The sequence below is a fragment of the Phyllobates terribilis genome, unplaced genomic scaffold (genome assembly GCF_046119375.1).
Source record: "Phyllobates terribilis strain yellow unplaced genomic scaffold, ASM4611937v1 Scaffold_10__3_contigs__length_209671492, whole genome shotgun sequence".
In the NCBI taxonomy this organism is placed as follows: domain Eukaryota; kingdom Metazoa; phylum Chordata; class Amphibia; order Anura; family Dendrobatidae; genus Phyllobates; species Phyllobates terribilis.
The window spans coordinates 133,974,959-134,002,162 of NW_027362770.1; the positions used below are offsets into that span (position 1 = coordinate 133,974,959).

At 44.7% G+C, this 27,204-nt stretch overlaps 1 protein-coding gene across 2 annotated transcripts in view; it reads right to left on the reverse strand.

Annotated features, from left to right (window-relative positions):
• Window positions 1-27,204, reverse strand: part of ANXA6 (annexin A6) — an 88,760-nt gene that overhangs the window by 11,771 nt on the left and 49,785 nt on the right. For both annotated transcript variants that reach the window (XM_073649816.1, XM_073649815.1), the window contains exons 11-20: window positions 26,545-26,603; window positions 23,967-24,089; window positions 23,556-23,614; window positions 20,851-20,935; window positions 16,090-16,171; window positions 15,808-15,902; window positions 14,329-14,442; window positions 6,990-7,080; window positions 2,451-2,530; window positions 1,017-1,070 (exon numbers count right to left, since the gene is read on the reverse strand). In XM_073649816.1, coding sequence (XP_073505917.1) covers window positions 1,017-1,070; window positions 2,451-2,530; window positions 6,990-7,080; window positions 14,329-14,442; window positions 15,808-15,902; window positions 16,090-16,171; window positions 20,851-20,935; window positions 23,556-23,614; window positions 23,967-24,089; window positions 26,545-26,603 — 842 coding nt within the window. The remainder of the gene's footprint in view (window positions 1-1,016; window positions 1,071-2,450; window positions 2,531-6,989; window positions 7,081-14,328; window positions 14,443-15,807; window positions 15,903-16,089; window positions 16,172-20,850; window positions 20,936-23,555; window positions 23,615-23,966; window positions 24,090-26,544; window positions 26,604-27,204) is intronic.

Sequence of the window (27,204 nt, forward strand, 5' to 3'; positions counted from 1 at the left end):
TATGAGAAACTCTGATCAGGATCTTCATATTTTCGGCAGATCGGTAACAACTAGTGTTCTCCTGCATTATAGAGCGGTTTTCAATTCGTTCTTGTAATACTTCATTTATCCTGTGGAGGCACTGCAGGGAATCTGAACACTTACTGGCAGGTTTTCATTTGATCGTTGGGGGATTCAGGTAGAAGGATAAACCATGGCAGACAGTAGTGATTCCTTGCCGCAGCTGCTATATTATTACATGTGGATATCAGAGTTGCTGCTCATTAATGATTCTTTACACGGATTCTTAAAAGGAGGGTCTTGAGAGGAGGACCCCTCTATATTACTTAGGGAACATTGTCTGATACTGCTTGTAAAAAAAAAACACTTTTGCAATTTACTGCTCATTTAAATTTACAGTCGTTCCAGAGATATTAACACTTTTTGTTTCCAGCTCGTTGCCTTGGAGACAGACCACCACTGCTATTTAGCTCTACAGATTGTTAGGAGATAACAGCATGGTCCAGCGATCCTGGCCAGCTTAAAAACTGTGCTTACAAGCTCAATAGAAAAGAGCTTGTAAGTACTTTGCATGTTCTGCTATCTAGCAGCGGTGGTCGGTCTCCAAGGCAACAAAGCTGTAAACAAAAGAAAAAAGTGTTGGTATCTGAAAAACTGCTGAAAATTTTAAGAAGCAGTAAATTGCAAAATTGCTCGTATTTACAAGCACTATCTAACAAACCCAATTTACGAAGATTGGAATAACCCTTTAAATGCAAGAACATGTGGACAGTTAGCATATTCTTGTGCCTTTATACTGGAAGTAACTAAGCTGCACATTTGTAATAATGGAATCCTGAGGAATTACATCGCCATCTAGTGTACAGAATAAGATCTGTAATCATGTACAATTTTTTTTTAACAAACTGTAAAAAGTTTTTCTTATATAAAGGGTCTGAAAGTAGATATATAGTTTATACCATTGCTCTGTCCTGGTGAGTATAAAGAAATATAAGGGAAAATACTCCTTTTCTTACCTTGGCATCTTCAACGGCTTTCTCAAAGTCTTCACCACTCTCATCACGGTTAGCCTAGAGACACAAGTGTATACAGGGGTTGATGGGGTTCATCATGACTGAATGTTGGGTGGTGTAGTAGGTTTATTAGAGGTCGACTGACCCAATATAAAGGTAATATAAAATATACCTATTGCTGCATAGGCTATTGCATGGCTACGCACCCATGATTTACCACTGACCAGGTCCTATGGATGGATATTGAGGTGATCTTATAGGAGATAGGATTAAAGTGATATACAAGTGTGTACGATACAGCATATTATATAATGTGCCCCCTACAGTAAATTATAAGACTGTAAGAATCCATCAGATCTTCTGTGCCCGTATGAAGAGAGAAAGACACAGCAGCAGTTCATCATATTCACAAGTGACTTCTAATATTCTTCATAATTTATAGTATGGACATCATGTATTATAATAAGGGCCTCAACTGCTGCAGAACTTCTTTAGAAAAGTAATAGTATCTTTATGTCCACTGGTTCGCACTGATGAGGGGTGAACTCCCCACCCACACTCCCAAAACATATGTCTGCAAATGGGGTTTCTGTTCTTGCTTCTTACCCCAAGTCATGTGGCAAGGACCCTTAAAAGTTTGATATTGACTTTTAGGATTACTATTGTACCTCTAATAGGTGGCAGTAAAGTTCCTGTCCTCCTCTCCGAAGAAGCTATTTACATCATTAAAAGGGTTCTCCAAGAAGATAAGAAAATTGCCCCCGTCACATTATTCAAACGGCAGCCCATTCTAGTCACATGTCAGGACGGGATGCAATCTAAAGAAACAGTTCTCGAGACCTGTGTCTCAACTGACAGAGGAACTGTTTTATAAGCACACGTACCTCCTTGAGCTGAGGATAGGGGCTGTGACAAGAGAAAAATCTTCTCAGCTGACTGAGCACGAAAGGATTTTTTCTCTTGCCTCAGTCCCCCCCATGCACACTCAGCCAAGGAGAGGATTTATATTTTCTCCAGTCACAGCCCTTCTCCTTGACTCAGAGTTATATGTGCTTACAATACATCTCCTCTGTCAGGTGAGACACAGGTCTTGTGAGCTGTGTTTCTTCAGACTGTAGCCTGCCAAGATACGTGCGCAGGATGGGCTGCCGTTTTAATTACGTGACGGGGGCCATTGTATTACAATTTAGAAGAACCCCTTCAATATGAAGCACACTTATTCTTCTCAATAAGAAGGATGTAAAGTAACATGTAATATGCACTGCAGCTGCTGAAGAACCTCCTTTTAAATAATAAAATCAGACTGAGCACTATCTAATGGGGATGGATATGCAGATATTTTGCTGATTTTTATTATATAAAATGAATATCTGGTAACTGTTTCATATTTACTATATTAGTTATTTGATTTTGCTTGATTTTTTAATATTAACTTACCGATGCCAATGAGATAAGGATCCTCTTGAAATGTCCAGATGTGTCTGAGCTTATCGCATCTTCCAGTGACTTGTGGAAAGCTATTGTGAAGAACGAGGATACACTTAGAAATTAGAGAATTCACAGGCAGGATAGCAGCATTAAAGCACAACTGTCACTTTCTCTACTGTCTCTTCTGTCTAGAATTCACATTCATACTGCATTACAGTAATATAAATGCAAATATGGATAGACTTTAGGTTCAGTGTCCCATTTCCTTCCTTTTGGAAGTGCATTGAGGTGAAGGGTGCATTGCTGGAAAAGGGAAAAAAAAAAAAAACTCTTTAAATCTCTTAATTTGCGAGTGTGATCGGTGTATAAGTGCGAACGAAAGTAAGTGTGTGACTTGTTTTCCAGTGACTTGGATTCAGGGAGTTTGGAAGGGAGAACTTTGGACTGAATTGCTGTCTGTATTTCATTAATTCTTTACTTTTCTTTTTACTTAACATTCTGTCTATTGCAATCCCCATTAGGAAATGAGCTCCATTATTGACAATGCTATCCAGTGTACATCTTGCCACATGTATGCATTCCTTGAACCCCTTGTCAGGGTTGCTTACTGCTGCGCGAGATGTGTGCAGCAGCTCACTGGGGTAGATGTGGCGGAGGGTGGTAGTCGGGAGCTGCAGGACAGTGAGGCCGCTAGTTGGGTGACAGTTAGAAGGGGGGGTAGAGGGAAGAGTGCCAGGGAGGCTAGTCCTGATCTGGCACACCCCAATAAGTTTGCAAAGTTGGCAGATGAGGGGAGTGACGGTACAGGGGTAGCACTACTGCAGCAAGGCATGTCCCCTGAAAGCCGGAGGAGTGTCAGCTCCAGTAAGGAGGGAAATAGGAGAGTAGGGCAGGCCAGGCAGGTGCTGGTAGTGGGGGACTCTATTAGGGGTTCAGATAGGGCAATCTGTCACAAAGACAGGGATCGTCGAACAGTGTGCTGCCTACTAGGCGCTCGAGTCCGGCACATCGCTGATCGGGTTGACAGATTACTGGGAGGGGCTGGTGAGGACCCAGCGGTCATGGTGCACATTGGCACAAATGACAAAGTTAAAGGTAGGTGGAAGATCCTTAAAGATGATTTCAGGGAATTAGGCTGCAAGCTGAAAGCAAAGACCTCCAAGGTGGTATTCTCTGAAATACTACCGGTACCACGTGCCACGCCAGAGAGGCAACGGGAGATTATGGAGATAAATAAGTGGCTCAAGAACTGGTGTAGGAAGGAAGGATTTGGGTTCCTGGAGAACTGGGCCGACTTCTCAGTTGGCTACAGACTCTACGCTAAGGACAGGCTGCACCTTAATGGTGAGGGTGCAGCTGTGCTGGGGGAGAAAATGGCTAGAAGGTTGGAGGAGTGTTTAAACTAGGGATTTGGGGGGGGTATTCATTTTATAGGTGGGGAAGATAGTGCAGATAGTGACCTGGGCACAAATAAAGAAATTGGGGGTGGGGTTAGAACAGTCAATAAAGTAAGAAGGAATAGAGGTACAGAGAGATACATAAAATGCATGTACACTAATGCCAGAAGCCTCACCAACAAAATGGAGGAGTTAGAATTAATTATGACATGGTAGGGATATCTGAGACGTGGCTGGACAAGAGCCATGACTGGGCAGTTAATTTACAGGGCTATAGTCTGTTCAGAAATGACCGTACAAACAAGCGAGGGGGGGGGGGGGTGTGTTTATATGTAAAATCATCCTTAAAACCTGTCTTGCGGGAGGATATATGTGAATCTAATGAAAATGTAGAGTTCCTGTGGGTGGAGATAAGGGGAGGGGGATAAAATAGTAAATTACTGATAGGGGTTTGTTATAAGTCTCCAAAAATAATGGAAGTAGCGGAGAATATCCTCGTAAAGCAAATAGATGAAGCAGCGACTCAAGGAGAAGTCATTATTATGGGAGACTTCAACTACCCTGAAATACATTGGGGGACAGAAACATGTAGTTCAAGCAAAGGTAATAGGTTTTTGACAGCTATGAGAGACAATTACCTTTCACAACTGGTTCAGGACCCAACAAAGAAGGGGGGCACTGCTAGATCTAATATTAACCAATAGGCCAGACCGCATATCAAACATACGATTTGGGGGTCACTTGGGTAATATTGATCACAAAATAATACGCTTTCATGTAACCTTTAATAAGAGGTGTAGTAGAGGGGTTACAAGGACACTAAACTTCAGGAAGGCTAATTTCCAATGGTTGAGAGATGATCTTAGTGCAATAAACTGGGACGATATCCTGAGACATAAAGCTACACAAAGCAAATGGGAGACATTTATTAACATCCTGAATAGGACCTGTGCACAATATATACCCTATGGAAATAAACATGCTAGAAATAGGAGGAAACCACTAGGGCTAAATAGAGCTGTAAGGGGCGCAATAAGTGAGAAAAAGAAAGCTTTTATAGAACTAAAGCAAGTAGGTAGTGATGAGGCATTAAATAAATATAGAAAATTAAATAAATTATGTAAAAAACAAATCAAGGCAGCAAAGATTGAGGCAGAGAGAATCATTGCCAGAGAAAGTAAAAATAACCCCAAAATATTCTTTAACTACATAAATAGTAAAAATCTAAAAAATAATAGTGTTGGGTGAAATGGTGGATGAGGATGAGGAAAAAGTCAATATGCTAAATGATTTTTTTTCAACTGTATTTACACAAGAAAATCACATGACAGAAAACATGATTAGTGAAAACAAAAATTCTCCATTAAATGTCACTTGCTTAACCCAGCAGGAAGTACGGCGGCGTCTAAAAATCACTAAAGTTGACAAATCCCCAGGCCCGGATGGGATACACCCGCGAGTACTGCAGGAATTAAGTAACGTCATAGATAGACCATTATTTTTAATCTTTAAAGATTCCATAATAACAGGGTCTGTGCCACAGGACTGGCGTATAGCAAATGTGGTGCCAATATTCAAAAAGGGGACAAAAACTGAACTTGGAAATTATAGGCCAGTAAGCTTAACCTCTACTGTGGGTAAAATCCTGGAGGGTTTCCTAAGAGATGCTATACTAGAGTATCTGAAGAAGAATAACCTCATGACCCAATATCAACATGGGTTTACGAGGGATCGTTCCTGTCAAACTAATCTGATCAGTTTTTATGAGGAGGCAAGTTCGGGACTGGGCCTAGGAAATGCCGTGGATGTTGTGTATATGGACTTTTCAAAAGCTTTTGATACGGTTCCACACAAAAGGTTGATAACATAAAATGAGAACAATGGGGATAGGGGAAAATATATGTATGTGGGTTAAGAATTGGCTCAGTGATAGGAAACAAAGGATGGTTATTAATGGAAAACACTCAGACTGGGTCTCAGTTAACAGTGGGGTACCACAGGGGTCAGTATTGGGCCCCCTTCTTTTTAACATATTTATTAATGACCTTGTAGGGGGCATAAAGAGTAATATTTCAATATTTGCAGATGACACTAAACTCTGCAGGGTAATCAATACAGAGGAGGACAATTTTATATTACAGGAGGATCTATGTATACTAGAAGCTTGGGCAGATAAATGGCAAATGAGCTTTAATGGGGATAAATGTAAGGTAATGCACTTGGGCAGAGGAAATAAAATGTATCATTATATGCTTAATTGTAAAACACTGGGCAAAACTGTAACTGAAAAAGACCTGGGTGTATTGGTGGACGACAAGCTCACGTTTAGTGGCCAGTGTCAGGCAGCTGCTGCAAAGGCAAATAAAATAATGGGATGCATTAAAAGAGGCATAGATGCTCATGAGGAGAACATAATTTTACCTCTATACAAGTCATTAGTGCGACCACACTTAGAATACTGTGTACAGTTCTGGTCTCCGGTGTATAAGAAAGACATTGCTGAGCTAGAGCGGGTGCAGAGAAGAGCGACCAAGGTTATTAGAGGACTCGGGGGTCTGCAATACCAAGACAGGTTGTTACACTTGGGGTTATTTACTGTGGAAAAAAGAAGGCTTGGGGGTGATCTTATTACTATGTACAAGTATATGAGGGGACAGTACAAAGACCTTTCTACTGATCTTTTTACTCTGAGGCCTGAGACAAGGGGGACAAGGGGGCATCTTCTGCGTCTGGAGGAAAGAAGGTTTAATCATAATCACAGACGCGGATTCTTTACTGTAAGAGCAGTGAGACTATGGAACGCTCTGCCGCATGATGTTGTAATGAGTGATTCACTGTTAAAATTTAAGAAGGACATGGATGCCTTTCATGAAAAGTATAATATTACAGGTTATATATACTAGATTCCTTGATAGGGCGTTGATCCAGGGAACTAGTCTGATTACCGTATGGAGTCGGGAAGGAATTTTTTCCCCCAATGTGGAGCTTAGTGTTTGCCACATGTTTTTTTTTGCCTTCCTCTGGATCAACATGTTAGGCTATGGGTTGAACTAGATGGACTTAGTCTTCCTTCAACCTTAAAAACTATGTTACTATGTTACTATTTAATGACATTTATTAGCTGGACATGCACCGTCTATGATCAGCTCACCTTCTTGATAGGCTTCATCAATAGCTCGAACCTCCTGGTTGTTTCTTGTAGCCAAAATTTCAATCAGGACTTTTTCATCTGTACCCGCGCCCTGCAAATCCATAGACGAATGGTTTATGGAAAATCAATGTTACACGCACGCCACTAGGTTCAGATAGGGCGAGACGGGTTTCATGAATTCTTTGGAATCCTGAGGGAACCGTTACTCAGGGCGACCATAGGCTGCAGCTTCTCTCAGGCACACGATAGATTCGGTTGCTGACCAGACACATCTGACAAGAGTCTTTTTCAACAGTTTAACAGTGGAATTTAATCTGAAGCACGGCCAGTGTAATTCAGGGATATTACAGCAGCAATCTTCATTACAGTACAGTCTGAGTTTCTTGAGCAACCGGCTCGATTAACAATACAGTAGTTTCTTCACAAGGCACAGTATTACAGTCTTTCAGTAGCATAATTCAGCACAGATTAGATCTCTTAGCAGCACACTTCTATGCATACACAACCACAGACTTTTCCTTCACAAGGACACAATAGTGCACAACATTCTTTATCCTGTATGGAGATGGAGGGGGGAGGGTTTGATGAGGCCGATGATCGCTGTGACAATTCCTTCCAGTCCTTATCTTCCTGCCTGATAATACTCTGCACTGTTAGTTCAGGGAGTTTATCTGACCTGTGCTTAGTTTCTCTCCTGATCTGAATCCTGTTCAGTTGCCTTTTGTCAGATCCAGATAACACAACCTTTCTCTTCTTCAGCCAGACCACAACAACAAGTTTCCCACAATCCCCCTGGGGCTCTGCTAATACACTCCGTCTCTTGTGACTGTTAACCCCTCTAGTTGCTGGATGCTTCTGAAGCACGACACTTCCAGTCTCCTGTGACTATGTGAACTCTTATAGTTGCTGGATGCTTTTGAAGCAACAGCACTACTTCTGCATGTCACATCAACTTTGTGGATTTTTTTTTAAAACATCAAAATTAATATCTATATATATAATCGTCTTATCCTCTCTGTCTGTCTGTCCAGGAAATCCCGCGTCGCTCATTGGTCCGGCAGCGGCCAATCAGCGCCGTGGGATTTCTGAAAAAAAATGACGACCGTCAGCGGCTCATCTGCGGGATGGAGCTCAGCGGCGATGCAGCCGGGAGATGACCGGCGCGAGGCGCTCATCTCCCGACCGCCGGCGACGCTGACCTCCATGCGGCTAGGGTGTCAAGGGAGGACCGGGGAGCGGCGCTGCGGGTCGGGATACTTCTGCTGCGAGCGCCCGCTCATGTCCCGGCTTCTCACAGCGGAAGTAGCCGCACAGGCAGAGGCGCTCCCCGGTCCTCACCAATACGATTCCGCTCCCCGGTCCTCACCAATACGATTCGATGATTGGTCACGATCTCTCGCCGCGACCAATCACTGATCTTTGCCCAAAAGTTAAACACCGCTGTGCTGATTGGTCGCGGACGCTGACCGCGACCAATCACTGATTTGGGCGCCACATTTAAATATCGTCCGCGACCAATCAGCACAGCGGTGTTTAAATGTGTCTGCAACATCGGTGACTGGTCGCGGCCGCTATTTAAATGTGGCGCCCAAATCGGTGATTGGTCGCGGGCAGCGTCCGTGACCAATCAGCACAGCGGTGTTTAACTTTTGCGGCAAGATCAGTGACTGGTCGCGGCCGAACACCGCGACCAATCACCGATTTGTGCGCCACATTTAAATATGGGCCGCGACCAATCACCGATCTTGCAGAGACATTTAAACACCGCTGTGCTGATTGGTCGCGGACGCGATTTAAATGTGCCGCCCAAATCGGTGATTGGTCGCGGGCAGCGTCGGTGACCAATCAGCACAGCGGTGTTTAAATGTCTCTGCAAGATCGGTGATTGGTCGCGGCCCCTATTTAAATGTGGCGCACAAATCGGTGATTGGTCGCGGTGTTCGGCCGCGACCAGTCACTGATCTTGCCGCAAAAGTTAAACACCGCTGTGCTGATTGGTCACGGACGCTGCCCGCGACCAATCACCGATTTGGGCGGCACATTTAAACACTGCTGTGCTGATTGGTCATGGACGCTGCCCGCGACCAATCACAGATTTGGGCGCCACATTTAAATAGTGGCCACAACCAATCACCGATCTTGCAGACACATTTAAACACCGCTGTGCTGATTGGTTACGGACGCTATTTAAATGTGGCGCCCAAATCGGTGATTGGTCACGGGCAGCGTCCGCGACCAATCAGCACAGCGGTGTTTAAATGTGGCGCCAAGATCGGCGATTGATCGCAGCCGATATTTAAATGTGGCGCCCAAATCGGTGATTGGTCGCGGCCAGCGCCCCCGCGACCAATCAGCGATTTTTAACACAAATGTCCGGACCTTAGTAACACCATGCGGCTACTGTCGGGAGATCAGCGGCTAGGGTGTGAAGGGAGGACCGGGGAGCGGCGCTGCGGGTTGGGATACTTCTGCTGCGAGCAGTCGCTCATGTCAAGCAAATTCTTATCCTCTCTTGCTGACAACTTTATCTTCCAAAAGGTAGGGGAGAAAACAAGGGGATCTGCTACTTTGGATCTAATCCTTATAAACAGGGAGGAAATGGTTGAGGAGGTAAAGGTGGCTGGGACCCTAGGAGGCAGCGATCATGCTATTATAGAATTTTGGATAACTAGAGGAGGAAGACATGTGAAGACTCAGACTTCAAGGTTAGATTTTAGAAAGGCAGATTTTAAGAGACTCAGAAAGAGAATAGGAGGGATCCAATGGCTGGATGTCCTTAAGGACAAAAATGTCCAGGAAGGATGGGAAATTTTTAAAAATGAGATTCTCAAAGCACAATCGTTAACAATCCCGAAAAGTAGGAAGAATGGGAAGCATTTAAGGAAACCAGGATGGATGAACACAGAACTTAAACACATGCTAAAAAGAAAGAAAGAAATGTTTATTAAATGGAAAGAGGGAGGCATATCTAAAGAAGATTATAATGCAGTCTGCAGATCCTGCAGGGCACGTATCAGGTTAGCTAAAGCTGACAATGAATTAAGGCTTGCAAGAGATGTCAAAAGCAATAAAAAAGGATTTTGGGGGTATGTCAAAAGTAAAAGAAAAGTCAAAGATGCTATAGGATTTTTAGAGGATGAAAATGGAGAAATGGTAAGAGGATGTTGAGAAGGCCGAACTTTTTAATTCCTATTTTGCATCTGTTTTCTCTCAGAAAGAAAATGTAACATCAACTGATCTTCACTGTCCTTTTAAAGGAATAGAGGAATCCAAGTTATCTGTAAACAGAAAGATTGTGAGGGAATATTTAGCTAACATAAATGAGTTCAAGTCTCCAGGTCCAGATGAATTACACCCCAGAGTACTGAAGGAGATCGTAGAAGAAATTTTAGAGCCACTCTCCATAATCTTTGAAAATTCTTGGAGAACAGGAGAAGTCCCAGAAGACTGGAGAAGAGCAAATGTTGTTCCTATCTTCAAAAAGGGGAAGAAGATGGACCCAGGGAACTATAGGCCGGTGAGTCTGACTTCTATACCAGGAAAGATCTTTGAACAAATTATTAAACAACATGTATGTAAGTACATGGATAAGAATGAAGTGATTAACCAGAGTCAGCATGGGTTTGTAACTAACAAGTCATGTCAGACTAACTTAATTTCCTTCTATGACAGAATCACTGACTGGGTGGATCAGGGAAATGCTGTAGATATAGTATATCTTGACTTCAGCAAAGCATTTGACAAAGTATCTCACACCATCCTTATTGAAAAAATGACCAAGTATGCAATGGACCAGGCAACTGTTAGGTGGATTCATAACTGGCTTAGTGATCGGACTCAAAGGGTGGTTGTAAATGGCTTCACATCCAGCTGGATGAATGTCTCAAGTGGGGTACCACAGGGCTCCGTCCTGGGACCTGTATTGTTCAACATCTTTATCAATGATTTAGATGAAGGAATTGAGGGTAAACTGATTAAATTTGCTGATGACACAAAGCTAGGAGGGATAGCTAATACTAGAGAAGAGAGAGAGAGGATTCAAAAAGACCTAAATAAACTGGAGCAGTGGGCAGCAACCAACAGAATGGTTTTTAACAGGGAAAAATGCAAAGTACTACATCTGGGCAATAAAAATGAAAAAAGCATATACAGAATGGGAGGAATAGAGCTAAGCAACAGTACATGTGAAAAAGACTTAGGTATACTAATAGATCATAGACTGAACATGAGTCAACAGTGTGATGCAGCAGCAAAAAAGGCAAATACAATTCTGGGATGTATTAACAGAAGCATACAGTCTAGATCACGTGAAGTCATTATCGGTCTTTACTCCTCTTTGGTCAGACCTCATCTGGAATACTGTGTACAGTTTTGGGCACCACATTTTAAAAAAGACATAGACAAACTGGAGCAAGTTCAGAGAAGAGCGACCAGAATGGTGACTGGTCTGCAAACCATGTCCTATGAGGAACGGTTGCAGGATTTGGGAATGTTTAGCTTGCAAAAAAGAAGACTGAGAGGAGACTTAATAGCTGTCTACAAATATGTCAAGGGCTGTCACATTGTAGAAGGATCATCTTTATTCTCATTTGCACAAGGAAAGACTAGAAGCAATGGGATGAAACTAAATGGGAGGAGATACAGATTAGATATTAGAAAAAACTTTTTGACAGTTAGGGTGATTAATGAGTGGAACAGGCTGCCACGAGAGGTGGTGAGTTCCCCTTCAATGGACGTCTTCAAACAGAGGCTGGACAGACATCTGTCTGAGATGATCTAGTGAATCCTGCTTTGAGCAGGGGGTTGGACCAGATGACCCAGGAGGTCCCTTCCAACTCTACCATTCTATGATTCTTCTATGATTCTATATCCCGGCTTCTCGCAGCGGAAGTACCCGCACAGGCAGTGGCGCTCCCCGGTCCTCATCAATACGATTCGCTGATTGGTCGCGGTCTCCGCCCGCGACAAATCAGTGATCTTGGCGCTAAATTTAAACACCGCTATGCTGATTGGTCGCGGCCGCTGCCCGCGACCAATCAGCGATTTTGGCGCCACATTTAAACACTGCTGTGCTGATTGGTCGCGGACGCCAGCCGCGACCAATCAGCGAGCTTGGCGCCAAATTTAAACAACGCTCTGCTGATTGGTCGCGACCGCCAGCCGCGAACAATCAGCGATTTTGGCGCAAAATTTAAACAGCGCTCTACTGATTGGTCGCAGACGCCAGCCGCAACCAATCAGCATTTTTGGCGCAAAATTTAAACCCCGCTCTGATGATTGGTCGCGGTGGCCGGCCGCGACCAATCAGCAATTTTGGTGCAAAATTTAAACCCCGCTCTGATGATTGGTCGCGGTGGCCGGCCGCGACCAATCAGCAATTTTGGTGCCAAATTTAAACAACGCTCTGATGATTGGTTGCTGTCGCCACCAATCAACAGTATTGGCGCCAAATTTAAACCTCGCTCTGCTGATTGGTCACGGCCGGTGGTTGCGACTAATCAGCAAGATTGGCGCCAAATTTAAACAACGCTCTGCTGATTGGTCGCGACCGCCAGCCGCGAACAATCAGCGATTTTGGCGCAAAATTTAAACAGCGCTCTACTGATTGGTCGCAGACGCCAGCCGCAACCAATCAGCATTTTTGGCGCAAAATTTAAACCCCGCTCTGATGATTGGTCGCGGTGGCCGGCCGCGACCAATCAGCAATTTTGGTGCAAAATTTAAACCCCGCTCTGATGATTGGTCGCGGTGGCCGGCCGCGACCAATCAGCAATTTTGGTGCCAAATTTAAACAACGCTCTGATGATTGGTTGCTGTCGCCACCAATCAACAGTATTGGCGCCAAATTTAAACCTCGCTCTGCTGATTGGTCACGGCCGGTGGTTGCGACTAATCAGCAAGATTGGCGCCAAATTTAAACAACGCTCTGCTGATTGGTCGCGACCGCCAGCCGCGAACAATCAGCGAGATTGGCCCCAAATTTAAACAACGCTCTGCTGATTAGTCGCGGCCGCAACCAATCAGCATTATTGGCGCCAAATTTAAACACCGCTCTGCTGATTGCGCCCGGTCGGCCGCATACATATTCTAGAATACCCGATGCGTTAGAATCGGGCCACCATCTAGTATAAGATAAAGTAAATGTAACCTTCTAATTAACTTTGTCTTTTATTCCTCGGCATTCAGTTTCAATTAAGAAATAACTAGATGAGACAATCCCTTTAAATTTTAAAGAGTAGCTGCCATTTTAATAAACTTATGTCAATCATTTTAATTGGTGGAGGTCTGGGTGCTGAGACCACCCGAATAACTAAATTGATGGGGGAAGAGGCTCAGAGAAGCAGATTTTGCTGAAAATAGGCTTAAAAGGTCTTATTTTAAGCTTATTGCTTTAAAATACCAAAATAAGCCCCTGCTGTCACAGGTTTACCGTGACAGAGGGGCCAGAAGACCTCAGAGGCTGATTACACATACTCTTGCACTGATTAGAAGTATTTCTCCATCATTTTAAAAGTGCAGTTTTTTTCTGTTGCGAGCTCCTGGAGCTTTCCCGCTTTGATGATCTGAGCTGTTCAGTGTTGGCCACTCCCCTCTAGTAATCAGAATTGCCAGTGTTAGTTTTATACTGCCTGGTGTGGAGTTGAAGGTGTCTGTTGAGGAGGTGTTTAGAGTGTTGTTTTTAAGACTGTTGCTTGGTGACTTGTCTGTGTGCATATTCTTATCCTCTCCTATTTGTTTTTTTCCTTCCTTTTACTTCCTGGTGTTCCACTCTGTGAGTGCATATTTGTATGATTGGTATTTTCATTTATCCCTGTACGTCTTCCCTTGTTAGTCTGGTTTGTGAATTCTTATATACAACTACTCCCTACTTCCCTGGGTGGGGGAGGGGACAGATAAGGGTTGAATCAGGAACTCGGCAAGGTACGTGGCCCCGGCACCTAGCCCTGAGATATCAGTCACCTGACACCTGCCGACCCATCGCCACCTCTCTACCTGGTTCCCGCTGAACTTTGATTACAAGACTGTAGCTGTGACATCTTGTCCACAACACATGGCTGCTGCAAAACTAGACCGCCAACTCAGCGGTCTTCTTTGGCATCACCACTGCATCCAGTGATTGGTGGCAGCAATTGTGTTGTAGAAAGCAAGGAGTATTTGGTAGACGGCACTGGAGTTGCAGGGGCTTCATTATGCGAGTTCTGTTTTTGTTATTTCAGAGCCTTGGCCCCATTTGTTAATATCACAAGACTAACACTTGGCTGAATACATCTGCTTCTTTAAGTGATCGGTGGGGATCACAATTCTGCACTGATCAAACGTGAGAATAAAGACTACTTACCACAATGGCCTTATTTATCTGCTTGGCATCAAACTGGGCAGGTGTCATCATGAGTCCTAGAATGAGTTTGGACAAGGTTCCAGAGAGCTCAGACTTCAGATCAGCCATAAGATCCTAAAAATAAGACAAAAGCATCCTTAGACACGGTTCCTGCACCAAGGAATCCCCAATACAGGATCCTAAGTGCACAAATATAAAGCATGAACAGATCTTCACATATGCAGCTTATTAGCAAAATAAAGGATGGGGCATGTTAAAATACAACATGCCCAATCATTCCTTTTTTTCCCCAGCACTTGCTGTCATGGAAAGTTTGGTACATCCCCATAGATCCAACGGATTCTTGCAATGTTCTTTTAACATGAGCACCTTAATATCAGACACCAGATAAAAGTTTAGTAGGAGCCCTGAAGGTTCATATATGCAGTTTGTATTTCCTTAGTAAATTCAGATGATGGCTGGTAGAAAAATTAATCTTTTTGACAGCATTCTACGTTTTCACTTTCCTAATACTAAAAGTTCAGGACAATGGAAAGGTGCAGAAGAAATTTAAAGGGCTTAAAGCCTAACACTACAAGAACTTCAGAATCCATGTGTGACTCATTCTTCTCCCACGTCATAAAGGTCCAGGACCAGTTGTTTGGTTCTGGGTTTATTGCTCCGTTAGGCTTTTGCATGTCCTGAAAATTGTGGTCCCAAGCGATTTTTCAACCATATAAAAGAAAATTGGCTCCACAAGGTCAACTCAACCGGGTTTGCCACAAGTGACCCTACAATGTGAGGACCCCATTAAACAGCTCCCTATAGCTCAGCTTCCTTGGGCCCTAGAAGTGGGAACTGTGAAGAAAAAGCGATATAATATCGACAACCCCAGTCCTGTTAGGACATATGGGTATTGCCCTACCTGAGACCCATCTGCATGAGTCATTGCAAAAAGCCACAGATAGGAATTGACTTGTTCTGGCTGACCTGGTTAATCCGTGGACTACTTTCCAACGGGTAGACATCTGAATTTTTAGGCTAATCTGATTTATGCCTTATTACGGGGAATCAGTCAGCAGCTTTTTGCTATGTAATCTGATCGCAGTATGATGTAGGGGCCGAGACCCCGATTCCAGGGATGTGTCACTTACTGGGCTGCTCGGTGTAGTTTTGATAGAATCCCTGTTTTCTCTGCTGTAGATGTGGCAGTGGTCAGAATGCTGAGCTGTGTATCTCACCCCACACCCCTGATTGGTGGCTTTTTGTGTACACTGTCAGCAAGCAGCCAATCAGTAGTGGGGGTGAGATTACACAGATTAGCCTGACTAGTCTGCATGTGACATCTAGTCCTGCAGTGATAATCTCCTGCTGATAAAACACTGATTGTGCTGAAACTATAGCAAGTGTCACATCCCAGGAATCAGTGTCTCTGCCCCTACATTATGCTGTTCTCAGATTTAATAGTAAAAATCTACTGACATGCAAAATGAGACTTACTCGTCCGAAGTGAGACTTGAAAGCTTGTTTTATCTCTTGCCTCTGGGAGTTGCTGCGTTTGGTGAGGATGTCAATGATGGCGCCCTCATCAGTACCTGCACAATATACATATATGTATAAAATAGGGTTTGGGTGGTTTTAGTACATTTGTACACCCAATGCAAAGTGCTTGAGAGAAAATAAAACCCCATATATTACAGGAACAGACAGGAAGAAGGATATAAGCACATACAATAATGCAATAAACAAAAAATACAATATGTCACTGACTGATGTCCTTACCGAATCCTTTCATTGCTTTCCTCAGTGCCTTCCCGTCATTGTCAGCATTGAAGTCGGCTGCCGGCTGAATGGTTCCTTTCAACTGGAATAACGAATGATAAAATCCATGAATGCTAAAATCCATGAACGCTAAAATCCATGAATGCTAAAATCCAGATTTAGGGTATGTTCCCATATTTAGGTACGTTGTCAGATTTTGGGTATGTTCCCATGTAACTGAGGGCCCCATCCCAAATCTACAACCTAAGACTTGAAGAGGCCTAACCCTACTTGGACATCCTCTTTTGAGAGTGAAGCCATTTCGGGGATTCAATAATGGTCTTGGTTGCAGCTTTTCTAACCCAAGTAATTAGCGGATATAACAAGAAGTTCCACATGGCCCTTTCTTTTAGGGAAATTACTGATATGTTTTCTTTGAGTCAATAGAGTTAGAAATGTCTCCTTCCTCACCTTTCCTTTTGGTTCGAGATTTCCCATGATGAGCCGCTATGGAAAAACAATGTTGTGTCGGGAGATGGTTATGCCGTAGGTGTCTAATTGTAGCCACCCAGTGGTTATGATGAGAATTGCAGTATGTCAATGGTTTTTCCAACATGTAGACTTTGAGAAATTAGAGTCCTGAATTAAATTTGTAGAAAGTGAAGGGTACACACGTCTATTTTAGTGATTCTCTGCTCTGGCTTAAGGGATAAACTGGACTCCAGTCTACCCACAGCATGCCCTATCCTTATGCCAGCCACGTGTGTCCGCCTTTGACCGAATTTGGTTAAGAACTCAAATTTTCCATTATACAAACTCAATCCATTCATGTAATACTAGATGGTGGCCCGATTCTAATGCATCAGGTATTCTAGAATATGTATGCGGCCGACAGGGCGCAATCAGCAGAGCGGTGTTTAAATTTGGCGCCAAAATCGCTGATTGGTCACGGTTGCCGGCCTCGACCAATCAACAAAGCGGTGTTAAAATTTGGCGGCTATATAGCAGATTGGTCACGGCCGGCGGTCGCGACTAATCAGCAGAGCGGGGTTTAAATTTGGCGCCAATAATGTTGATTGGTTGCGGCCGGCGGTCGCGACCAATCAGCAGAGTGTTATTTAAATTTGGCGCCAATAATGGTGATTGGTCGCGGCCGGCCACCGCGACAAATAAGTAAAGCGGTGTTTAAATTTGGCGCCAATAATGCTGATTAGTCGCGGCCGGCAACCGCGACCAATCAGCAGAGCGGGGTTTAAATTTGGCGCCAATATCGCTGATTGGTCACGGCCGGTGGTTGCGACCAATCAGCAGAGCGGTGTTTAAATTTTGACCCAAAATCGCTGATTGGTCGCGCACGGCGGTCGCGACCAATGAGCAGAGCGGGGTTTAAATTTGCCGCCCATATCGCTGATTGTTCTCCGGGGAGCGGCGCTGGCTGTGCGGGTACTTCCGCTGCGAGCAGCTGGGAGATGAGCGGCTGCTCGCAGCAGAAGCATCCCGACCGGCGGCGCCGCTCCTCGGTCCTCCATTCACACTTGCCGTCGGGAGATCAGAGCGTTGTTTAAATTTGGCGCCAATCTCGCTGATTGGTCGCGGTCGGCTGGCGGCCGCAACCAATCAGCAGAGCGTTGTTTAAATTTGGCGCCAATCTCGCTGATTGGTCGCGGCTGGCGTCCGCGATCAATCAGCAGAGCGTTGTTTAAATTTGGCGCCAATCTCGCTGAATGGTCGCGGCTGGAGTCCGCGACCAATCAGCAGAGCGTTGTTTACATTTGGCGCCAAGCTCACTGATTGGTTGCGGCTGGGTTCCTTGACCAATTAGCACAGCAGTGTTTCAATGTGGCGCCAAGATCGGTGATTGGTCGCGGCTTCTATTTAAATGTGGCGCCCAAATCGGTGATTGGTCGCGGGCAGCCGCCGCGACCAATCAGCACAGCGGTGTTTAACTTTTGCGGCAAGATCAGTGATAGGTCACGGCCGAAGATCACGACCAATCACCGATTTGTGTGCCACATTTAAATAGCGCCCGCGACCAATCACCGATCTTGCAGAGACATTTAAACACCGCTGTGCTGATTGGTCGCCGACGCTGCCAGCGACCAATCACCGATTTGGGCGCCACATTTAAATAGCGTCCGCGACCAATCAGCACAGCGGTGTTTAAATGTGTCTGCAAGATCGGTGATTGGTCGCGGCTGCTATTTAAATGTGGCGCCCAAATCGGTGATTGGTCGCGGGCAGCATCCGCAACCAATCAGCACAGCGGTGTTTAACTTTTGGGCCAAGATCAGTGATTGGTCGCGATCTCTCGCCGCGACCAATCATCGAATCGTATTGGTGAGGACCAGGGAGCGGCGCTGCCTGTGCGGCTACTTCCGCTGCAAGAACCCGGGACATGAGCGGGCGCTCGCAGCAGAAGTATCCCGACCCGCAGCGCCGCTCCCCGGTCCTCCCCTTCACACCCTAGCCGCATGGAGGTCAGCGGCGCCGGCGGTCGGGAGATGAGCGCCTCGCGCCGGTCATCTCCCGGCTGCATCGCCGCTGAGCTCCGTCACGAAAATGAGCCGCTGACGGCCGCCATCTTTTTTCAGAAATCCGCTTCCGGACCAATGAGCGAGGCGGGATTTCCAGGACAGACAGACAGACAGACAGACGGGATAAGACGATTATATATATAGATGCTAATCAAACCCCCGACAGGATGCAATTCGTATCACAACCCCTTGGTGGCGACAGAGACACATATAGCAGAAACCTCTTCCAACAGAATATGTTTTATATCAAAGGATCATGACATGACGTGTCACACATCTCTGAATATGTCGAGCCAAGAGGAATGGCAAGGAAGGACACTTCTGTATTATTAAGAAAAAAAAACTAAAATGCCATTTTTTTACATAGGTTTTTAAAGGAACAGTTTAGGGAACATATCCTCCAAAAATCAATATCTTTCACACAAATGTCTATTTGTTATATGGTTTTTAGCACTCATTTATGCCGCCCCTTAGAGTGCCAAGTCCAAGCACCATTTAATTATCAAGTTATACAACGTATTATTGTATTGTGTAAGTATATCTTATATTGTAATTGTGTCCATTACTATCCATATAACATCATAAATCATATTACATGTATCACAAAAGTGTCATTTTAGACCATAAACAAACCAGAAAGAAGAATCGAAGGGAGTCCACTCAAAATGCAATATATAATCTCTCAGCATCTGTAATTGGCTTTTATCTTAGGTTTTATGAATCATTATTCTAATATAAGATGATGAAGTCACTGCTATAAATAAAAATCACTAATTTATTATTCTATTGCAATTGCAGAATATTTTAGATTATATACCGTATATTTTGAGTAGACTCCTCTGTCATAGAAGCCTTTTCTAGTTCGTATTCTGGCAATATGCATTATATGCACAGCGAATAGAAGAGGTGGCTAGAAGGTCAGTGATGCGCTGCGCTCCAGCGCGAGCCGAGCCGCACCGTGCGCCGCGCTCCACTGCGAGCCGCACAGTGCGCCGCGCTCCACTGCGAGCCGCACAGTGCGCCGCGCTCCACTGCGAGCCGCACAGTGCGCCGCGCTCCACTGCGAGCCGCACAGTGCGCCGCGCTCCACTGCGAGCCGCACAGTGCGCCGCGCTCCACTGCGAGCCGCACAGTGCGCCGCGCTCCACTGCGAGCCGCACAGTGCGCCGCGCTCCACTGCGAGCCGCACAGTGCGCCGCGCTCCACTGCGAGCCGCACAGTGCGCCGCGCTCCACTGCGAGCCGCACAGTGCGCCGCGCTCCACTGCGAGCCGCACAGTGCGCCGCGCTCCACTGCGAGCCGCACAGTGCGCCGTGCTCCACTGCGAGCCGCACAGTGCGCCGCGCTCCACTGCGAGCCGCACAGTGCGCTGGACGTCGTCGCTAGCCATATAATACACTGCACTATTCTGCTAGCCATATAATGCATTGAAAGAAAAGGCAAATTAATTTGCAAATATTCTAACATTATTAGCTAGAAAGCAAAGTGTTAGGCAGGAGGGAAACCAGGAGGCAAAGGGTATTAGCTGATTAGTTATATTGATCAGATTTGTCACAGACAGGTCCAACATATACGCTGGGAATCTACAATGTGCCATTGCTTAGGGACAGGGATTTGACTTCTGCAAGAAGGAAGTATTGGATATCGACGTTCCCAATCTTTTATTGCCATAGAAGTCAAAGCCCTACCTATGGGGCTTGACAGCAGCTTAGAGGCTTCTTCCTGCAAATCTAAATGGGTCCACAATTCCATGTTTATTAATTTCTTAATATTTCTTTACAGTGGTCAAAGATGGAAATCTTGCCCCATGCAGTCACCACTAGATGGAGCACAAACTTGTTGCATACTGTTTATTTTTTCCCCAAGTAGCTAGCTCACCCTAGTGGTGACTGTGGGTAATTAGAATTTTATCATTTCTGGAGATTTAGCAGCACTTTGCTTAAAAAGGGTTACATTTCTATAAATATTGGACATTTTTTTTTATTTTTTTTATAAAAGTCTAGGACATATTGGCTAAATGAGCGCATACATGTACACTTTTCAGTGTTCCCTTTTCTGCTTGGTGGGCCATGTATTTGTCTTCATTACGTAAAAGCATTGTGTAGATTCCTGACTGACTTGTCTCTGACAGATCCAGGTTAGGCTGTAGCTAAGGACAGGCAAGCGAGCAGCTGGATGTGATGCCTGCTAGCTTGGTTAGGAAGTGCGGCAAGAGAGAGGGAGAGGGGGCATCTTATTCTCTTCGAACCTCCATGCGTGAAGCAGTGGTCGCGCTAAGTTCCCATTTCTGAAACGCCACCTGAGCAGCTTCTGGGAAATATTCCCCAGCGGTGCTAAAAAGGAAAGTAACAGCTTATATGCAGGATTACAATTCATAGCATATTTTAGGTTCACTTCTATAATTTGTCATGTGCAAAAGTTGCAAGGGTCATAGATCATGACAGTGACCCTAAACACCCATGAAGAAGTTTCCCTTCCACAGTATATATCTTTCGGACCCTTTCTCAGGCGGCCGTGCATTTCTCGCTAAGACAGAACTAGGTGACCCTTGATCACATGACACCACAAACCTCGTCCTATAACCTTCTTGCGGTCTATGTCCCGGCTCCAGCACAGTACATGGTGGTCTTTGCCTGGCAAGTTAACCAAAACTTCCAGAAGGACTCTACAGTCACCCCAATCCCAGGTGACCACTCCTGTGTCCTCCTGCAACCCACGGCAGTACCCGAGTGGACTCTTGGCCCTGGCTATACCTGACCTCCCCCCTACTCACTCCCTCGATCCCGGACCACCAGAGACGTCTGCATCTTCGATCCAGTCTGCTACTTGTACTTCCAGGTCACTTTCTTGCTATCGCTGCTCTCCTTCCTACACACACTATGGCCTGACACCAACGTCAGGCTTCCAGTACCTGCACAGCATCAATCTTCTGTTACTTAAAAGGGTTGTCTGGTCACAGCATATTAATGACTAGTGATAAGCGAGTGTGCTCTCTGAGGGCGCGAGATCGGGGGCGAGCAGGGGGAAGCAAGGGAAAAAAGGGGGGCGCGGGCCAAACAAGGGGGGCGCGGGCCAAACAAGGGGGGCGCGGGCCAAACAAGGGGGGCGCGGGCCAAACAAGGGGGGCGCGGGCCAAACAAGGGGGGCGCGGGCCAAACAAGGGGGGCGCGGGCCAAACAAGGGGGGCGCGGGCCAAACAAGGGGGGCGCGGGCCAAACAAGGGGGGCGCGGGCCAAACAAGGGGGGCGCGGGCCAAACAAGGGGGGCGCGGGCCAAACAAGGGGGGCGCGGGCCAAACAAGGGGGGCGCGGGCCAAACAAGGGGGGCGCGGGCCAAACAAGGGGGGCGCGGGCCAAACAAGGGGGGCGCGGGCCAAACAAGGGGGGCGCGGGCCAAACAAGGGGGGCGCGGGCCAAACAAGGGGGGCGCGGGCCAAACAAGGGGGGCGCGGGCCAAACAAGGGGGGCGCGGGCCAAACAAGGGGGGCGCGGGCCAAACAAGGGGGGCGCGGGCCAAACAAGGGGGGCGCGGGCCAAACAAGGGGGGCGCGGGCCAAACAAGGGGGGCGCGGGCCAAACAAAGGGGGCCACTAGCGAGAGAGAGAGCAAGAGCGTGCGTGAGTGAGAGCGAGATAATATTTTTCCAGCCTCCAGAAAAATGTTTGAGTTTGCCATTCACTTCCATTATGCTCGCTACTTGAGTCAAGCACATTTAAGTGTTCGACCTGCTTGTTTCGAGTACCGAGCATTTCAGTGCTTGATCAACACTGTTAATGATCTATTCAAAGGTTGGGAGGGGGTCTAAAATCTGGCACCACCACCCATCAGCTGTTATTTGCTTGCCCAGATGTAAATACTTTGACCTTCTGCACTAACCGGGAACATCCGCTACACATTAAACAGAGCTGCAAAGTGCATCCCCATTCAAAGTTTTTACATCTGGTCATTTCCTGACGGATGGGGGAGCAGGGTGTCGGACGCCCACTAATCTCATATTGATGACCTCTCCTGTGAATAGGTTAGCAATATGCTGTGACCTGACAACAGCTATTCCTAAAAAATCCATAGGATAGGGGATATCTTGCAGATTGCAGGGCAGTCTGACCCGACCCTTATTTTTTGTCTATGGGACTGCCCAGTGCAGCGATCGGTTACACCCATAGACAATGAACAGAGGAGAAGCTGCACTTGAACATCTCCGCTCCATTTAGGATGGGGCTGCAGAGCTCCTTTCTCAGGTTTTTAAAACCTACATCTTGGGATTGCTAGGAGTCCTAGTGGTTGATCTTTTTTAAGCCCCTCAATTTATAACAATCACAGTAAAATTGAAGCAACTTCATAAAACTCAGGCCCCGATGCATCAATGTCATCTTAACAGTTTCCTTCTTTTTGGTGGCTTTTGTATTTTCATCTTAACCTCTATACATTTTGCGCCACTTTTTAGGTCTTCCTTTCTCCCCCTCACCCCCCCCCACCACAAGGATTGAGACTTGCCAAATGTCGCACTTTTATGAAACCTCGAACTCAAGTCTCTGTCTGTACTAAACTTTTTGAAGAAGTTCTTAATTTTGTGCAGATTTGCAACTTTTGGAGCTCAAAAGGCACAAAAATTGGTCAAAAGGCATAAAGAGCATTTTTCTGATTTTGTGCTAAATTCATGAACCACATATGCCATTTTGAAGAACAGCAAATAGAAAAAGAAAAGAAAATTAACTTCAATAAATCTTAAATGATGAATCGGGCCGTCATTGTACATCTTATCACGTGCAAAACATAAGAAGTCTCAGAACAATCTGCTGATGGGCCTTCACATATCCATCTCATATCTATCTTTTTTATCTCTGTCTCTCTACCATTTATACCAATTACAATCATAAAGAAATATAAAATGACTAAAAAAGGTAACAATCTGAACATAATGAGCCATGATACAAGCCGAGACGGTCATACGTACTCATCATCTCCTCCACAGAGGTTCAGCAATGCCTTCTTATATTCCCCAGATGTGTCATTCTAGAAAAAATTATTACAGATGAATTATAAGGAAAAAACAAAAATGTTATAAGCTACTTAAAACCAGATTCAGTACATGCAGGGGCAGCAATGGTACCCCGGCCCTGGAACTTTGGGGGGCATAAAAGGTCCCTTTGGCCTAACAAAGCAGTTAGGTCAGGAGAATCGGTGGTCAGGACAGGTCTTCCAATCTGAGCACAGTTCTTGTTTCATGGATGATATTGGGAAAACTATTCTGCATTTTATTCTGAATACATTTTTCGTTAGCTAGTTTCATCTCCTTAAAACTTTTCCCACGATTTTATATTGTTCCTAATAACCCTAATTTAATGGACTGTAGGGGGTCACTTACCTTAATCATAGAGTACAGAGACTTCTCATACTGGGTCCTAAATGACTCCCGAATGTCCATCATATCAATCTCACTACGGGAGACCATTATCCGAATCAGGGTGTTATCAGCCGTACCTAAGCCCTGGAGGAAGAAAAATACTATGAACCACAAAATAATAAAGATTATAAAATAATTCTTATAGTACAACGTGAAATATAAACTTATTTAAAATATGACTGGCTGCTAACCCTGGAGCAGATAGGGCTGCATTTATGAGAGGTGTCTGATTTTAACAGGAACCAGTCACTTGACATAAATATGTAATTTTATTACCTAGTGTGAATGCCGCTGTTCTCCTGAATCCGGCGTTATTTTTCTTTTGTTCCTGCTCCTCTCTGTTCCTGATATATGGCCCTTTTTCTCTCTATACAAATATAGTCTTGTTAGCCAAAAGGGTGTAGTCCTTAAGAACACGCCCACAGAGAGGTGAGAGCCACGCACACTTGGCTAAAAAGACCAGATTTATATATATGGAAGAAGGGGCCATATCTCAGGAACGGAGAGGAGCAGGAACAAAAGAAAAACATCGCCAGATTCAGGAGAACAGCGGCATTTACACCAGGTAAAGAATTACACATCTATGGAAAATGATAGATCCTCCTAAAGGTGGTAAAGTCAGTTAATATTCCCATATCCCATATATATATATACACCCACACACACACACACACACACACACACACACACATATATATATATATACAGTACAGACCAAAAGTTTGGACACACCTGCTCATTTAAAGATTTTTCTGTATTTTCATGACTATGAAAATTGTACATTCACACTGAAGGCATCAAAACTATGAATTAACACATGTGGAATTATATACTTAACAAAAAAGTGTGAAACAACTGAAAATATGTCTTATATTCTAGGTTCTTCAAAGTAGCCACCTTTTGCTTTGATGACTGCTTTGAACACTCTTGGCATTCTCTTGATGAGCTTCAAGAGGTAGTCACCGGAAATCTCTTCCAACAATCTTGAAGGAGTTCCCAGAGATGCTTAGCACTTGTTGGCCCTTTTGCCTTCACTCTGCGGTCCAGCTAACCCCAAACCATCTCGATTGGGTTCAGGTCTGGTGACTGTGGAGGCCAGGTCATCTGGCGTAGCACCCCATCACTCTCCTTCTTGGTCAAATAGCCCTTACACAGCCTGGAGGTGTGTTTGGGGTCATTGTCCTGTTGAAAAATAAATGATGGTCCAACTAAACGCAAACCGGATGGAATAGCATGCCGCTGCAAGATGCTGTGGTAGCCATGCTGGTTCAGTATGCCTTCAATTTTGAATAAATCCCCAACAGTGTCACCAGCAAAGCACCCCCACACCATCACACCTCCTCCTCCATGCTTCACGGTGGGAACCAGGCATGTAGAGTCCATCCGTTCACCTTTTCTGCGTCGCACCAAGACACGGTGGTTGGAACCAAAGATCTCAAATTTGGACTCATCAGACCAAATCACAGATTTCCACTGGTCTAATGTCCATTCCTTGTGTTCTTTAGCCCAAACAAGTCTCTTCTGCTTGTTGCCTGTCCTTAGCAGTGGTTTCCTAGCAGCTATTTTACCATGAAGGCCTGCTGCACAAAGTCTCCTCTTAACAGTTGTTGTAGAGATGTGTCTGCTGCTAGAACTCTGTGTGGCATTGACCTGGTCTCTAATCTAAGCTGCTGTTAACCTGCGATTTCTGAGGCTGGTGACTCGGATAAACTTATCCTCAGAAGCAGAGGTGACTCTTGGTCTTCCTTTCCTGGGGCGGTCCTCATGTGAGCCAGTTTCTTTGTAGCGCTTGATGGTTTTTGCAACTGCACTTGGGGACACTTTCAAAGTTTGCCCAATTTTTCGTACTGACTGACCTTCATTTCTTAAAGTAATGATGGCCACTCGTTTTTCTTTACTTAGCTGCTTTTTTCTTGCCATAATACAAATTCTAACAGTCTATTCAGTAGGACTATCAGCTGTGTATCCACCAGACTTCTGCACAACACAACTGATGGTCCCAACCCCATTTATAAGGCAAGAAATCCCACTTATTAAACCTGACAGGGCACACCTGTGAAGTGAAAACCATTTTCGGTGACTACCTCTTGAAGCTCATCAAGAGAATGCCAAGAGTGTGCAAAGCATCCATCAAAGCAAAAGGTGGCTACTTTGAAGAACCTAGAATATAAGACATATTTTCAGTTGTTTCACACTTTTTTGTTAAGTATATAATTCCACATGTGTTAATTCATAGTTTTGATGCCTTCAGTGTGAATGTACAATTTTCATAGTCATGAAAATACAGAAAAATCTTTAAATGAGAAGGTGTGTCCAAACTTTTGGTCTGTACTGTATATATATATATATATATATATATATATATATATATATATATATATATATATATATATATATATATATATATATATATATATATATATATATATATATATATATATATATATATATATATATATATATATATATATATATACACACACACACACAAACACACCAGTATACATAGGCACTGAACATCATAATTACTGCCCCTTACCTTCATTGACTTGTACAGCCTTGTAGCAAAGTAATCTCTGATGCTCCGGATGCATTTTACTGGAAAAAATAAAAATACATTGAAAGCTATACTAATCATAGAAGTGAAATTCATTGTGCAAAGTAGCTTCTGTCCAAAAGTAATAAAACAGTCTCTCTAGCGCCAAGTAGCCAACATGTAAGTCAAGTCGATGTCCGACCCAAATATTGACTTATTAGAGAGTGAAGAAAAAAAATTAGCGCAGCCCTATTCAGACATTCAGTTTGGTCCTTGATGGCAGCCAAACCTGGGCAGTCATGACTTATGCGCCCGCCATCCACAACCTGGCACCCTAGATGATTCATTCCCTCCTGGGCCCCACAAGGCCGTGATATGACGCGCCTTACTTTGCATGACGCCTAGTGATAAGATCTCACGGGCAGTCAAAATTTTATGAAACCTTGTGAGTGCAGAGCGAGGACTGTCCTGGTCCAGCTACCGCTGATGACTAGATTGGACACCAGAGCAAGGCAGTGAGAACATTTTGCCCGACTAGCTATGGGTGGCACTAAGGAGTCTGTGTACTACTTTTTGGAGAAGAGCTACTTTTTCAGAGCAGTTTGCATTTGATACTCAAAAGAAAATCAGGAGCTGGACCCCCCCATTTATATAGTTATAGTC